The sequence below is a fragment of the Onychostruthus taczanowskii genome, unplaced genomic scaffold (assembly GCF_017590055.1).
Source record: "Onychostruthus taczanowskii isolate IOZ18803 unplaced genomic scaffold, ASM1759005v1 scaffold61, whole genome shotgun sequence".
NCBI lineage: Eukaryota > Metazoa > Chordata > Aves > Passeriformes > Passeridae > Onychostruthus > Onychostruthus taczanowskii.
In genome coordinates this window covers 5,330,013-5,345,959 of record NW_024503790.1, presented here as the reverse complement: position 1 = coordinate 5,345,959, position 15,947 = coordinate 5,330,013, and the positions used below count along the sequence as shown (strand labels likewise).

Here is a 15,947-nt window from a genome sequence, read left to right as displayed (position 1 = left end):
ATGAGAATCAGCTCCTGAGAAAAGCTCCGGTTAATTTAGGGGGACACAAAACATTTCAGGGAAAAATTAAAAGTTAAAACAGCCTCTCACAGCAGCAGCACAAAACTGATGATCAGAAGGCTCTGCAGGAACATTTTTACACCTCTTTTCATGTAGCTGTGGCACATTCCATCATCTCTCCTTGTGATTTCTGCTCAATCCACAGCCTTAATGCATCCTTGCTGAATCCTTAATATTCTGGGAGCATCTGGATGCTAAAAAGCAGCTCAAACCTACTCTAATGAGGAATGTTTTGCTCTCTGAAGCAGCTCCAGAAATACTGGGTAGAAGTTGTTATTATTACCATGTGATGAGCAAGACAAGATGGTAAATTTGAGCTTTTGAGACAAATAAAGTGCAAAGATGAAAAACAAATCTGGAACTATCACTACCAATTAATTTCCTGCACCAGCTACTGCTCAAAACCCTGACTGCACTTCCAGCACAAATGCCAATAAATACCACAGAAAATATTTTTTAAAATACTATAATAATAATAACAATAGCAATAATTTTTTCTCCATTCTACAATTCCCAAAGGACAGGGGAAAAAAGGCAACATTTATTAAAGAAATCTTATCCACATGGCTTCAAAAGAAATTATGGTAATTTCTTAAATGAGAAATAAACAATTTTTTTGCAGTGAATTCCTTTAGTTGCATTGACTGAGAGCAGCAATTGCTGACAATAATCCTCCAGCTACAGATGTCAGATTTGTTAGACCTTTAGAGAAGACAGAAAAAAAGCTTTTACTGTGATGTTGCCTACATCAACCTGTGCTCAAAATCCTACCTGCAAACAACAGAAACATTCAATTTGTAAAAAATTTGTTAAAAAATTAGTAAAAAAATTGTCAAACAGTGTTGAATAAAAAGGAAATAAATGATTGTGCTGCCACTGTCACTCTGGAATGTCTGTGAGCAGGTTAATTCACCAAAACATGGCATTATTCTTTAACTGAATGCAGCAGAACTTCCTTGGGCTGGGAATTACCCAGCTCTGTTCCACTGCTCCCATTCCAATAAAACCAATCCAAAGAAGAGCCAGAAAAGCATCCTCACCTCACAAACTCTCCCCTTCCAGGACAGCAAGGTCCCTTCCCTCTGATTTCCTGCCTCAGTGCCTCCTCCCTGACAGCCTCCCCACAAAGCAGCTCCTGCAGCAGAACCCACCAGCTGCCAGGAGCCAAAGTGCCCCCTCAGACCCCTCTGTCCCCAGGGATTGTATCCAGGAGCCAAAGTCACCCCTCAGACCCCTCTGTCCCCAGGGGATGTGTCCAGGAGCCAAAGTCCCCCCTCAGACCCCTCTGTCCCCAGGGGATGTGTCCAGGAGCCAAAGTCCCCCCTCAGACCCCTCGGTCCCCAGGGATTGTGTCCAGGAGCCAAAGTCCCCCCTCAGTCCCCTCTGTCCCCAGGGGATGTGTCCAGGAGCCAAAGTCCCCCCTCAGACCCCCCTGTCCCCAGGGGATGTGTCCAGGAGCCAAAGTCCCCCCTCAGACCCCTCGGTCCCCAGGGATTGTGTCCAGGAGCCAAAGTCCCCCCTCAGTCCCCTCTGTCCCCAGGGGATGTGTCCAGGAGCCAAAGTCCCCCCTCAGACCCCTCTGTGCCCAGCTGATGTGTCCCTCAGGAACCAAACCCTCTGTCCCCACACTGATGTGTCCATCAGGACCCAAATTCACCCCTCAGACCCCTCTGTCCCCAGGAGATGTGTCCATCAGCTGTCACAAACCAAACTCGCCCCTCAGACCCCCCCTCTGTCCCCAAGGGATGTGTCCCTCAGGACGCAAACCTTCTGTCCCCAAGGGATGTGTCCCTCAGGACGCAAACCTTCTGTCCCCAAGGGATGTGTCCCTCAGGACGCAAACCTTCTGTCCCCAAGGGATGTGTCCCTCAGGACGCAAACCTTCTGTCCCCAAGGGATGTGTCCCTCAGGACCCAACCCCTCTGTCCCCACACTCGCGTGTCCCTCAAGACCCAAACTCACTCCCCAGACCCCTCTGCCCCAGGGGATGTGTCCACCAGGGACCAAACCCTCTGCCCCCAGGGGATGTGTCCCTCAGGACCCAAACCCTCTGTCCCCACACTGGCGTGTCCCTCAAGACCCAAACTCACCCCTCAGACCCTCTGTCCCCAGGGGATGTGTCCCTCAGGACCCAAACCCTCTGTCCCCACACTGACGTGTCCCTCAGGACCCAAACTCACCCCTCAGACCCCTCCTCTGTCCCCAGGCTGATGCCTCCAGCAGCTCTGGAACCTTCTCCATTTGCTCTTTGCCTGATTTGCCTCTACAGAAAACTTCTCCCTGCCAGCACAAAGTCTCCCGTGCCTGAGAACATCATCCCTGGAACACAACAGCATACCTTGGAGCATTCCTTCGAGTGGTTCTTCCTGACTAGCTGGCCTGGCAGCTCCTCCTGTGCCAAAAACTCCTGCCCAATCTCCAGAGGGAAAGGCAGGAGCAGCAGCTTCCAAGAATCTCTTTCTTCTCAGGTCAGACTCAGGAAGTTTTATTATTATTTTATTCAGACACAAAGACTTCGCTGGGTCTGCTCTAATGTGGTCACCCTGAGCTAATCCTGCCCCACTGCATTGCTGCCAGGGAAACTGTTCATTTATTTACCCCAAGAAGAATAAGAAACACAAATCAGCTGCAGGGTTTTGTTGTTGCTGTGGGCTCAAAGCCCTGAAGGCTTTGGTGCATTCAGGGTTAAGGACCAACCCTCCACGCAGGTAAATACCCAGAAAGGTGATTTTTTATATCTCATCATGGAATGGTTTGGGTTGGAAGGGGCCTTAAACTCATCTTATTCCAACCCCTGCCATGTGCAGGGACACTTTGCACTTCACTGGGACTGCAAAGTAAGTTCTTGAAAACAATTCAGGACCAAATCTCCAACGTGAATTTTAGTTACCATTTCTTTCAGCCCTCTGGAAACAGCCTTTAATCAGAATTGTGAGGTCTGTAAACCCTGACCAACTGCAAGACCCAACAGATCCACCAAGATCCATACACTGATCATGTCTGTGAACACAGCAAGGGGTTCAGGATCTCCAGGAGTAGTTGCTTTTTGCTGGTTTTATTAAAAATCTCATGTTCTGCCTTTTTATCTGCAGATCCCTGTGACCCACCAGAGATCTGTCACCCTGTTGTCCTCTGACAAATCCATACTGGATTTTCAGAGTCCACTGGGATGAACAACAGCTCTAGAGCCAATGGCCAGGAAAATGAAGACTATTCCAGAGAATGTGGCCAGGAAAAAGGAAGGAAAATACTTTAAATTGGTTTTACATCCATGAAAATAAGTATTTTGAAGCCATGAAATGTATTGGCTTAAAGACTTCCTAAAGAAAAACAAAAATATCTTTAGATATAACAAAGATGCCTTGAAATGAGAGGTATTTTTCAAGTAGGGAATAATTCACACACTCTGCCTACACAGAAAGAAAGAAATAATGAAGAAGCCACAAATCCATGGCAGCCCAGGCTGCCTTTGCACCAGCATTAACTTTGATGAATTCCTGAACTGCTCATAGGTCTCAGACTATGCAATTACCCAGGAATTCCTCTATAATTGAGCCCCAGTGAAGTGCACACTTATTAGGAATCTTTGCTGACAGTATTTTGTTTTAATATTCACACCACTGCTTTATAAATAGGTAGGCAGAGTGCTTTGATCTGGAAATGTGGCCATTCTTGCTATGAAAAGGAGAGGAGCAGAGCTTTTCTTTCAACTGGAGCAGTGGTTTGGACCCAATAACAGAGTTAAAGACTTCCTAAAGAAAAACAAAAATATCTTTAGATATAGCTTGGAGATATAACTCATAGATTTATATATTGGGCCCAGAGCCTGGACCCAGAAACTGAGCAGTGATCCCACACAGTGATGTCACTGATGAAGGACCTGTGCTCAAACTGATGCCTCAGGTTTTGGCTTTTCTATTTTTCACATTCTGTGCTGCTTTAGTGTGTGGGTCTGGGTTCATATTATGGGATGGTGAGCTCTCTGCACAGAACAGAGAGACAAAACAGTCCTTTTCTAGCTGGGGACCAAGGACAAATGATCCAAATCTCAGCCCAAGAGCACAAACCCCGTGGGCTGGAGAGAGAAAAACAAGGATGGGAGTGCAGGGGCTGAGCTGGAATTGGACACTGAACTGCAATGTGCACATGGAGCAGAGCTGATCCCAGGGAGAGACCCCGTGACCATCGGGCATTTTGGGACCATTTGGGTTCACCTTGGATTCATTTTGGGACCATTTGGGTTCACCTTGGGTGCAGCCCTGGCTGGGCTCTTGTGCTGCCCAAGGTGGATCCATGGAGGAGATCCTTTTCATAAATCCCTGCTTTATTCTTTAACTCTGTCCAGCCTCTGCTCTAGGGCAGCCTTCACAAAAGGCATCAGAATCACAAAAGAAATTAAAGGAAAAAAAAAAAAACCAAACACAAAAAACCCCAAACAAACCAAACAAAAAAAGAAACACAAAAGAAAGAGAAGGTGGATTGAGAAGAGCCCAGAGCTGAGGCCCTGAGGGCAGTACCTGCTGGTGTTGTCGTCGTCCTCGGAGTCGATGAAGCTGCTGGACTCCAGCTCGCTGCTCAGCATGGTGGAGGAGCTGTCGTAGCCAGGGGGGTGCTCCCGGTGCCTGTCCAGCTTGGGGTGCCCGTTGATCCTGGGGGCTGCAGGAGAACAGGAAAGGAGTGTTACAGCACTGGGGAGGTGTGGGAGAGTGAGCCACAGAGAAGTTTGAGAAGAGGATCCATGTTTATTCCCTGGAAGAATTTCCTACCAAGGTCACTGACATGGAAACCAAGAAAGAAAAAGGATAAGTTAGTGTCACCAAAGGGAAACTGGGGACAGACAAAGGTGATACAAACACTCCATTATCAGGAGGTATGAAAAGCACTTTATTATTAGAAATCTTATAGAAACAATGGTGGACCTAAGACCTGATTGGCTTTTAGGAGTCTTCTCACCTACTGGTCAAGAAGGGACAGCTCCTTCTTGTAAACATCTCTGACAAACAGAGACTGAGATAATAAGTGTTTTAATTCTTTTCTCTAAGTTTTTTCACAGCTTCCCAGGAAAATCCTGGGAGAGCTATGTCTCTGTTCAGAGGATATGTGATTACCACAAATGAGAGAAACCTGCACTTTGTTTGTGCTTCCTGACCAACGAGCGAAGTGTAAATTATGAGCTTTTTAAGAATGTATGAAAAGCATACATGCTATAATAAAAGCTCGAAGCCTTCTGAAAATGGAGTGTGTTTGTATTGTGACCATCTCCACCAGGACCAGGACAGACATTTGGGATCTGTGAGCCTGCCCACACGAGGAGCTCTCCAGGCCCAGGCATTTCTCAGTGGCTGCACAAGAGTTAAGTTCACCCCACAGCAAAGCGGGTGTTGAAACCTCAGCGTCGACACTTGACATCTGCAGACTCGTCAGAAACCCAGCAGCAGCTATAAAACATTCCTCAACACCCAAAAAAACCCCTCTTGTCCCTTAATTACCTCCCTAATTAGAGCTTCCACAGTCCCCTTTCCCACTCCTCCTCAGCAAACTGACACGGGAGCTTTGTTCCTCCCAGCCAGGGGTCCCCACAACATGTGCCAGGCAGACCTCCCACCACCCTCATTAATTTCCTCACTCCACTTTCACTTAATAAGAACTTTGTCAGCCTCCCAAAGCAACGAGGACTTGTGTTGTTTGAAAAGTGGGAGCTCTGGCATCTTGATTTATTTTTCCAGATCGGTTTTCCTCGAGGTTTTCCTGGTGTTTGTATCTGCAGTGTCACACAGCTTCAAAAAAAGAGTTTTATTACATTCTTCAAGCCACCATCTTTGTGGGGATTATTTTAAAATCAGAGAATATACAAGCACAGATGGGAGATTATCTGTGCAATTAAAACAGGAATACAATTTAAGGGAAATGGGTGGAAGAGCTTAGGGAAACTCCAAATCCTTCTGCATTTTTAATGGACAGAGGTGTGAAAACGCTGTCAGATCACCCAGATGTGTCCCACAGCTTCCAGCTGCAATCAACATTTATCACTGTGTGTGTGGAACTGCCCAGCAGCAATTCAGCAGAAACAGCTTTTTTTGGGGTGAGCAATCCTGCAGGAATGAAGGGAAACATCCAGAGCTGTGCTGAACAATCCCCCCACGGTACCACGCTGCTCATTATCACCCACTGCACAACCTGGGGAGCTCACCATCACCCCAGCTCCAAACCAAACCTCTGCAAGGATCTTGCTGCACTTCAAACCCAGACTGAAAGCTGGCAACGTTTCCCAGTAAAATCAGGAAACATTTTTTGTAAATTAAAATGGAGAGAAGCACAGAAAAATCTGTGTTTAGTGTTTAAAGTTGGGGTTTTCCCAACTTTCATTCTGTGGAACCTCTCAATTCCAGTGCTCTGGGCTCAGCCTGTTTGACCTGTTCAGGCTCCAGGTGAGTGTTTCTCTGTTCCCAAATGGCTCCTTCACACCTTTTCCCACTTCACCTGTTTGAAATGAAGGCTGGAACACCCTGCCCCTGTTTTCCTGTGGAACAAGAACTCCTTTCCCTTGAGGGAACCCAGGGAAATCCTCTTTGCCAGGGTGGGTGATTCTTTGCACCAAACAGTTCCAAATTGTCCAGCTGGGTGAGCTGTTCCTGTGCCTCTGGAATAAATCCCCTGGCACAAAGCTGTGAGTAACAGAGAGCTGCAGGAGATCCCTCACCCTGCCCCTCTGCCAAGCACCAGGGCTGTCATTTGGGCATTATTCAAACGAGTTTCTGCAGGAGCACATCAAACACTCCCACTGCATTTCCTGCCTCCTGCAGGGACAGCAGGATTTTCCCAGCACACAGCTGCTGGCCCTGGCACAGCTGGGATCCAGGTGTCACAGCCCTTTCCCCATCCTTGTCCCCATTTTCCTAGGCTGTTCCCCCAATTTCCATCCAGACAAGACTTGCAGGTGCAAGAAAAGAGTGACCCTGTGATCACTGTTATGAAAAGTCCTTAAAATCCTGCCCAGGATTAGGTTATTTCACTTCTTTTAGTGTTGAAAAGTGGCAGTTCAGGACACAGAGCTGAACTGTGCATTTTAGGTTTGCTTTCCACTGAAAACAACACACTTGTGGTGGTGCTATGTGTACTGGATGTTGTTATTGTTAAATGAAATATTGTTATGACCACAGAAACACCATGGACACTAAATAATGTCTTTTAAAGCAGCTCTCCTTGCTTTATGCACACTGACAGAACTCACCTGCTGCAGGCTGAAGGCCTGGATTCAGAGAACACTGTTTGTGACAGGCTCTTGCCTGGGCTTTGGTAAAAAGAGGAAATTTCATCCCATTTCCTTCTCAAGGGAAATGCATGAATTGATTTCAGACCACTCCAGTGCTCAAAAAATTCCATCAACCAACAGCAGCCCTTATGCCAAAAACATCCAGAGCAAAACATGCACTGGCACTGATTTAATGCTTAAAACAACTCCCCTTTTCACATTCTTCTTGTTGATTAAGTTTTTAATCAACACTGTGAGAGGATTTTGCCTCTTTCTGTCAGTTCCCAAAGGAATTTGCGGTCAGGATCATGCACAGACAGCTCTCTGCTCCTTCCACTGAGGATTTCCACTCACTCCTGATCAGTGACACTCTGGAAGGGTTAAATGAACACAATCCCTCAGTATAAATCTGATTTCTGGGCTTCTAACTGGAGGCAAGTGCTTTGGTGGGTGGAGCTGTGAATAAAGGCTGGGATGGCATTTCTTGGGCCCAAGTGTTCCAAATTCTGCACCATTTTAACGCAATGGGTGGCACCTATTAATTCTTAATTAAGCCTGGAAATTCTTGTCTGGCAATGAATAAAAAACCCAAGCTTCCTTTGATGTAAAGACCAGAGGCAAGAGATGGAGTTCTTAGGAACATTTTATAGGTGCACTTTGGGTGCATTTAGGTATAAAACAAGATCTTCAGAGCCTCTGTCACACCAGCAGAAAACACCACAGCTGATCCAAACCTTGAGAAATCAACAGCCAAGCTCTTCATCTTCTCATGCTACAGAAAGTTCTGCACATTGTCAAAAACAATCTCTCTGCCACTTCACTGTGGAGTGTATCTGGGAAAAAACGCTGAGCTTCAAAGCCTTTCAGAGCAATTATCAAATTATTTCATTAAAATAATAATGAAGACTCCCTGAAAGCAGGCAGGAACGCAGCCAGGAGGCTCTGGAGGAGGAGGAGGAGTGTCACCGTGATATTTTCTGAAAAATCCCTTTGCCAGGATTTCTTGTCCTGGGAAAGCTCAGAGGAAAAGGTAAATAATAATTATCTGATTCACTTCTCCTGTGTTTGGCTGCTTTGGATGTGGTCTGGAGATAGTTTACAAACAGATGCATGATTGATTGCTTCCATGTGAATTGCTTTTACTTCATGACCAATCACCATCAGCTGTGTCTGTGAGGAGTCAGTCACAAGTTTTTGTTATTCATTCTTGTTAAGCCTTTTGTCTGTATCCTTTCTCTTGCTTTAGTATAGTTTTAGTATAGTATTCTATAATATTATAATATATTATAATGTATATTATAATATCATAATAGCATATCATATAATATATTCACAATACAATAATACAATAACATATCATAATATAATTTAATATGTCAGATCATATAGTATCATATATTATCATAATATATTATAATATCATAATTTAATAGTAGTATCATATTATACTATACTATAACATAATATAATATTATATGATATAATATAATGTGATGTGATGTAATATAATGAAATATAATATCATATAGTATCATATAATAATACAATATCATAAGATAATATAATATGATACCATATAATGATATAATAATATAGTGCCATGATATAATATAATAATTTAACAATATAATATATCACATCATATTACATAATATGATGTGATGTAATGTAATGCAATGCAATATAATATATTATATAATATGATGCAATGCAATATAATATAATATAATAATATAATGTGATGTGATGTAATATAATATAATGAAATATAATATCATATAGTATCATACAATAATATAATATCGAGCACGGAGCCAGACTCCCATCTCTCACCTCGTCCTGGGGAGCCTCACACCCCGCCCAGAGGAGCTGCTGCCCTGGGAGGCGTGAGGAAGACAGCAGGGGAGGAAGAGGAGGCACTCACGGTCCCCGTGGGCAGGGGAGGCAGAGGAGGCACTCACGGTCCCCGTGGCCCGGGAAGATGGCTCCCATCTCTCACCTCGTCCTGGGGAGCCTCACACCCCGCCCAGAGGAGCTGCTGCCCTGGGAGGCGTGAGGAAGAGGAGGCACTCACGGTCCCCGTGGGCCGGGGAGGAAGAGGAGGCACTCACGGTCCCCGTGGCCCGGGAAGATGGCAGGGGAGGCAGAAGAGGCACTCACGGTCCCCGTGGGCCGGGAAGATGTCAGGGGAGGAAGAGGAGGCACTCACGGTCCCCGTGGGCAGGGAAGATGTCAGGGGAAGCAGGGGAGGCACTCACGGTCCCCAGGGAAGATGGCAGGGGAGGCAGAGGAGGCACTCACGGTCCCCGTGGGCAGGGGAGGCAGAGGAGGCACTCACGGTCCCCGTGGGCAGGGAAGATGGCAGGGGAGGCACTCACCGTCCTCGTGGCCCTCGCGGTTGCGGCGCCGGTGCCGCTCGCGCCGGTGGCTGATGACGGACTCGGTTCCCGTCTCGTTGTCCAGGCCGTCCCTGCTGCTGCCGGCGTTGGGGCTGCCACAGAGCACGAGCGGACAGTCACTGCTTTATTCTGCTTTTCCCTCGCCCAGCCACGCAGCCCCAGCCGGGAGCAGCTCGGGGCAGCGGGCACAGACTGCCGAGGTGGGCGCTGCAAACCGGCCCGGAGCTGGGGCACCCCGGGGGAAAGAGAACCTTAAAACATCTCGGGGGGGAAGAGAGCCTAAAAAACATCTGAGGGTGAAAAGGGAACCTAAAAACATCTCGGGGGGAAAGAGAACCTAAAAAACACCTGAGGGGGAAAACAGAGCCTAAAAACATCTCGGGGGGAAAGAACCTAAAAACATCTCGGGGGGAAAACAGAAACTAAAAAACATCTGAGGGTGAAAAGGACCTAAAAACATCTCGGGGGGAAAGAGAACCTAAAAACATCTCGGGGGGTAAAAACAGAACCTAAAAAAACACCTGAGGGGGGAAAACAGAATCTAAAAACACTTGAGGGGTGAAAAGGGAACCTGAAAAACATCTCAGGGGTGAAAAGAGAACCTAAAAACATCTCGGGGGGGAAAGGAGAACCTAAAAACACCTGAGGGGGATATATACTATATAATATATAGTATATAATATATAAATAAATAATAAATGAAATGCAGCTCCATTTCCATTTCTCACCTCACCCTGCACCTCCAGCACCAAAAGCATTTGGCAAACCCCAAAAAAGCAGCAGCAGAGCAGGAAATTCACTGTTACTGTTAGCAATGAAGGATGGGACTGTCAGTGAGTTAAAAATGATTTCTTGCTCAGATAAACATGAATTTTACAAGTTGTGAGTAGGAATTTTAGAGGAGCAGGTAGTTGGTTCTAGTTTAAGAGTAGTTATAAGTTTATTTGTTACAAGGTAAACTGTACTTTAATATTATCTATAATATATTAATAATTTATATATAAAAATGTAAATACTTTATATAAATATATAATATATAATATATAATGTATAATATATAATTTACAGTTTATAATTTATAATTGATATAATATATATTATATAAAATATGAATTATATATTAATAATTTTAATATATTAACAATTAGAAAATATGTATAGAATATTTTCTATTTATACATTATTAATATTGTAAGATATTACAGTAGATTTATTTGGGAATGGGAACAGCAAACACAACCTGAGCCATGTCCTTGAGCCCTCAGAGCATTCCCACTTTTTCCCTGCAATATTTGGAATATTCTGGAAGAAGCAGGAGGACCAGCAGGGCACTGGACCCACAGAGCTCGTGCTTAATTACCAGTTAATTATTTTTTAAAACAAAGCTGGAGGTGGCAGCTGTGCAGGCAGGTTTAGGGCAGCAAAGACAAAAGCCTGGTTTTATTTTCTGGCCAGATCAGAACACAGGAGGGCAGCACAGCCCTTGCAAGGCACTGCCAGAATTTCCCAGCATTTCTTGTCTCCTCTAAAAGGTTTTTTTAAAAAAAGACTCACAATACTGAGAGCTTTTCCAGGCAAAAGCCATCCCAAAAAAGAAGAAAAAAAGGCAAATTTAGGCCATATTTCCTTCTCCAAACACAGCCTAAGAGCACAAGGCCCTGCTTTAAATCCTCCTGCTGGAAGGAGGAATTTTTTCCTGGTGCAAATTCCCTGGAAAATGAAGATATCCTAAGGATCAGGAAGAGGAAATAACAATTATCAAAGCAGATATTCCCAGCCTGGCCACCCACAGCTGGAGCTGGCAGCCTCTGGATGGACATGGAGCAGGAATTATTATTCCTTGTGGAAATTCTCCCTGCTGCCAGCAGCCTTCAGCTGGCTCTGCAGCCTCCCTAATTACACAGAACACGCTAATCACTTGTCAGCCACACACTGCAAAAAGCATTCTGGGCTCCCCCCCTGCTTCACTCATCCACAGCAGGCTGGAAAATGAGATATTTGGGATAAATATTTCACTCTGCCAATGACAGGGAAACTTCATTCCCATTTCTCTTTTAATTCCTCAATATTTGATTTTTATAGTCACAACAACAAACAGTTGGCTTGGAGCAGGAAGAGAAAGGAGGGAATTAGATGGGAATGAGAATTTGATAAATAAATGGGAATTATTGGAATGCTGGGAAAATGAGATATTTTGGATAAATATTCACTCTACCAATGACAGGGCTTTTCAGTCCCATCTTCCTTTTAATTTCTCAATATTTGATTTCTATAAAAGTCAAACAGCTGGCTTGGAGCAGGAGGGGAAATGAGGGTGACAAATAGATGGGAATGAGAATTTGGTAATTAAATGGCAATTACTGGAATGATGGGGCTGGGAAAATGAGATATTTTGGATAAATATTTATTATTGGATAAATATTTGACTCTGCCATTGACAGGGGTTTTTCAGTCCCATCCTCCTTTTAATTCCTCAATACTTGATTTGATTTTGAACAACAACCAGCTGGCTTGCAGCAGGAAGAGTAATAGATGGAATAAATCAATAATAAATCAGTGGGAATTTGGGCTTACTGGAATGATGGGGGCTGGAAAAATGAGATATTTTGGATAAATATTCACTCTAACAATGACAGGGTTTTTCAGTCCCATTCCCTTTCAATTCCTCAATATTTGATTTCTATAAAAATCAAACAGCTGGCTTGGAGCAGGAGGGGAAATGAGGGTGACAAATAGATGGGAATAAATCAATAATAAATCAATGGGAATTTGAGCTTACTGGAGTGATGTGGGCCAGGAAAATGAGATATTTTGGACACAAGTATTGGATAAATATTCACTCTACCAATGACAGGGGTTTTTCAGTCCCATCCTCCTTTTAATTCCTCAATATTTGATTTTTATAACCACAACAACAAACAGTTGGCTTGGAGCAGGAAGAGAAAGGAGGGAATTAGATGGGAATTTGAATTTGATAAATAAATGGGAATTACTGGAATGCTGGGAAAATGAGGTATTTTGGATAAATATTTCACTCTACCAATGACAGGGCTTTTCAGTCCCATCTTCCTTTTAATTTCTCAATATTTGATTTCTATAAAAGTCAAACAGCTGGCTTGGAGCAGGAGGGGAAATGAGGGTGACAAATAGATGGGAATGAGAATTTGGTAATTAAATGGCAATTACTGGAATGATGGGGCTGGGAAAATGAGATATTTTGGATAAATATTATTATTGGATAAATATTTGACTCTGCCATTGACAGGGGTTTTTCAGTCCCATCCTCCTTTTAATTCCTCAATACTTGATTTGATTTTGAACAACAACCAGCTGGCTTGCAGCAGGAAGAGCAATAGATGGAATAAATCAATAATAAATCAGTGGGAATTTGGGCTTACTGGAATGATGGGGGCTGGAAAAATGAGACATTTTGGATAAATATTCACTCTACCAATGACAGGGGTTTTTCAGTCCCATCTTCCTTTTAATTCCTCAATACTTGATTTGATTTTGAACAACAACCAGCTGGCTTGCAGCAGGAAGAGCAATAGATGGAATAAATCAATAATAAATCAATGGGAGTTTGAGCTTACTGGAGGTGTGTGGGCCAGGAAAATGAGATATTTTGGATACATCTATTGGATAAATATTCACTCTACCAATGACAGGGGTTTTTCAGTCCCATCCTCCTTTTAATTCCTCAATATTTGATTTTTATAACCACAACAACAAACAGTTGGCTTGGAGCAGGAAGAGAAAGGAGGGTGAGAAATAGATGGGAATGAGAATTTGATAATTAAATGGGAATTCATTACTGGAATGATGGGGCTGGGAAAATGAGATATTTTGGATAAATATTTCCTATTGGATAAATATTTGACTCTGCCATTGACAGGGGTTTTTCAGTCCCATCCTCCTTTTAATTCCTCAATACTTGATTTGATTTTGAACAACAACCAGCTGGCTTGCAGCAGGAAGAGAAATAGATGGAATAAATCAATAATAAATCAGTGGGAATTTGGGCTTACTGGAATGATGGGGGCTGGAAAAATGAGATATTTTGGATAAATATTCCATTCTTAACAATGACAGGGGTTTTTCATTCCCATTCCCCTTTCAATTCCTCAATATTTGAATTTTTTTAACCACAACAACAACCAGCTGGCTTGGAGCAGAAAGGGAAATGAGGGTGAGAAATAGATTGGAATAAATCAATAATAAATCAATGGGAATTTGGGCTTACTGGAATGATGGGGGCTGGAAAAATGAGATATTTTGGATAAATATTCACTCTACCAATGCCAGGCGTTTTTCATTCCCATTCCCCTTTCAAGTCCCCAATATTTGGTATTTTTAAACACAACAACAACCAGCTGGCTTGGAGCAGGAAGGGAAATGAGGGTGGGAAATAGATGGGAAGGAGAATTTGATAAATCAGTGGGAATTACTGGAATGATGGGGGCCAGGAAAATGAGATATTTTGGATAAATATTCACTCTACCAATGACAGGCGTTTTTCATTCCCATTCCCCTTTCAATTCCCCAATATTTGGTATTTTTAACCACAACAACAACCAGCTGGCTTGGAGCAGGAAGGGAAATGAGGGTGAGAAATAGATGGGAATAAATCAATAATAAATCAATGGGAATTTGAGCTTACTGGAATGGTGGGGGCTGGGAAAATGAGATATTTTGGATAAATATTCCATTCTTAACAATGACAGGGGTTTTTCATTCCCATTCCCCTTTCAATTCCTCAATATTTGGTATTTTTAACCACAACAACAACCAGCTGGCCTGCAGCAGGAAGGGAAATGAGGGTGGGAAATAGATGGGAAGGAGAATTTGACAAATCAATTTGATAAATGAGAATGTGCTGAGTAAACTGGGGCTTACTGGAAGGAGGGGGGCCGGGAGTCTCCGATGCCTCCTGTCCTCTCCAGGGCTGGGGGAAGCTCCACGTGGCTCTCGGTGCACTGGGAGCCCGTGTCAGAGTGGGAGCTCTCAGCCAGGACCAGCTGCCAAAAGAAAAAAAACCCAAAATTACACAAAATGACATCCTCAAAATCCCACCAGCTTCTCCAAGTGTTCAGCCAAAATCCCGGGATCTGAGGGGAGGAGCGGGGATTGCTGCCAAAGCTGCAGAAAATCGGGTTAAATTCAGGATCCACGTGAAAGCATCAGCAGCCTGGATGGCACAGAACCCCTGCAAGCACCAGGAACTCTTCTGTGGAGTGCTTGGGAATTACCCCAAATTCCAGTCCTGGACAAGGCAGGATGGCAATATTAACAATATCAATATTCCCAGGATGGAAAAATGGCACCCAGAATGGAAAAATGGAATTACAGATGCTGCAAGGATCCAGCTCCCCATTCCAAACAACAAGGACGTGTACACAACATTCCCTACCCTTGGGAATTACCCCAAATTCCAGTCCTGGACAAGGCAGGATGGCAATATTAACAATATCAATATTCCCAGGATGGAAAAATGGAATTACAGATGCTGCAAGGCTCCTGCTCCCCATTCCAAACACAAAGGTTTGTGCTGCACACAGCATTCCCCATCCTTGGGAATTATCCCAAATCCCAGTTCTGGACAACTTTAATTCAATAAATAAGATCTAAAACATTCCCTCAGCCTTCACACTCCGGGCTAGGGATGCAAAACAAGGCAGAGGAATTTGGGAGCAGGAAAAAATGTTCTTTAAATCTTCCTGCTGAGGAAGGAGGAGCCAACAAGGAGGAGCCAACAACACAAACCATTTGCATATTTTGGGATATTTGCTGTCCAGCATCTCCCTGCCCCTGGAGGAAGAAGCTTTGGCAGGGCAGAAGTGATTGTGCAGGAGTTTGGGATGAAAATCCATTGCAGCAAAGCATCTCCTGGTGAATGGGGTGGCATTTCCTCAAGGATGAAGCACTGGGAGCCCATTTCTTCCTGGTCTGCAGTGGGACTGGAGCCATTCCAGGGGGAGAGGGCTGCAGGAACGGCCCATTCCTGATCCTCCAGCTGCACTGAGGAACAGAAACCCTGAAACTTCCATCAGTTCATTGCCAGCCTTGAACCTGAGACACATTTCATAATTTGTGATTGATTATCCATTTCTTTGGGACCATTTTGGTTCACCTTGGAACCATTTTGGATCATCTTGGGTTCCTTTTGGGACCATTTGGGTTCATCTTGGGACCATTTTGGTTCATCTTGGGACCATTTTGGTTCATCTTTTGTTCGT

The 15,947-nt window shown here is 44.0% G+C and overlaps 1 protein-coding gene across 3 annotated transcripts in view; it reads right to left on the bottom strand.

Annotated features, from left to right (window-relative positions):
* The window catches only part of DVL1 (dishevelled segment polarity protein 1), a 60,681-nt gene that overhangs the window by 19,769 nt on the left and 24,965 nt on the right, over positions 1-15,947 (bottom strand). For all 3 annotated transcript variants that reach the window (XR_005953773.1, XM_041419584.1, XM_041419585.1), the window contains exons 3-5: positions 14,608-14,729; positions 9,691-9,803; positions 4,578-4,716 (exon numbers count right to left, since the gene is read on the bottom strand). Coding sequence is in view for 2 of the 3 variants with exons in the window: in XM_041419584.1 (XP_041275518.1) it covers positions 4,578-4,716; positions 9,691-9,803; positions 14,608-14,729 (374 nt within the window). In the remaining variant the exon portion in view is untranslated. The remainder of the gene's footprint in view (positions 1-4,577; positions 4,717-9,690; positions 9,804-14,607; positions 14,730-15,947) is intronic.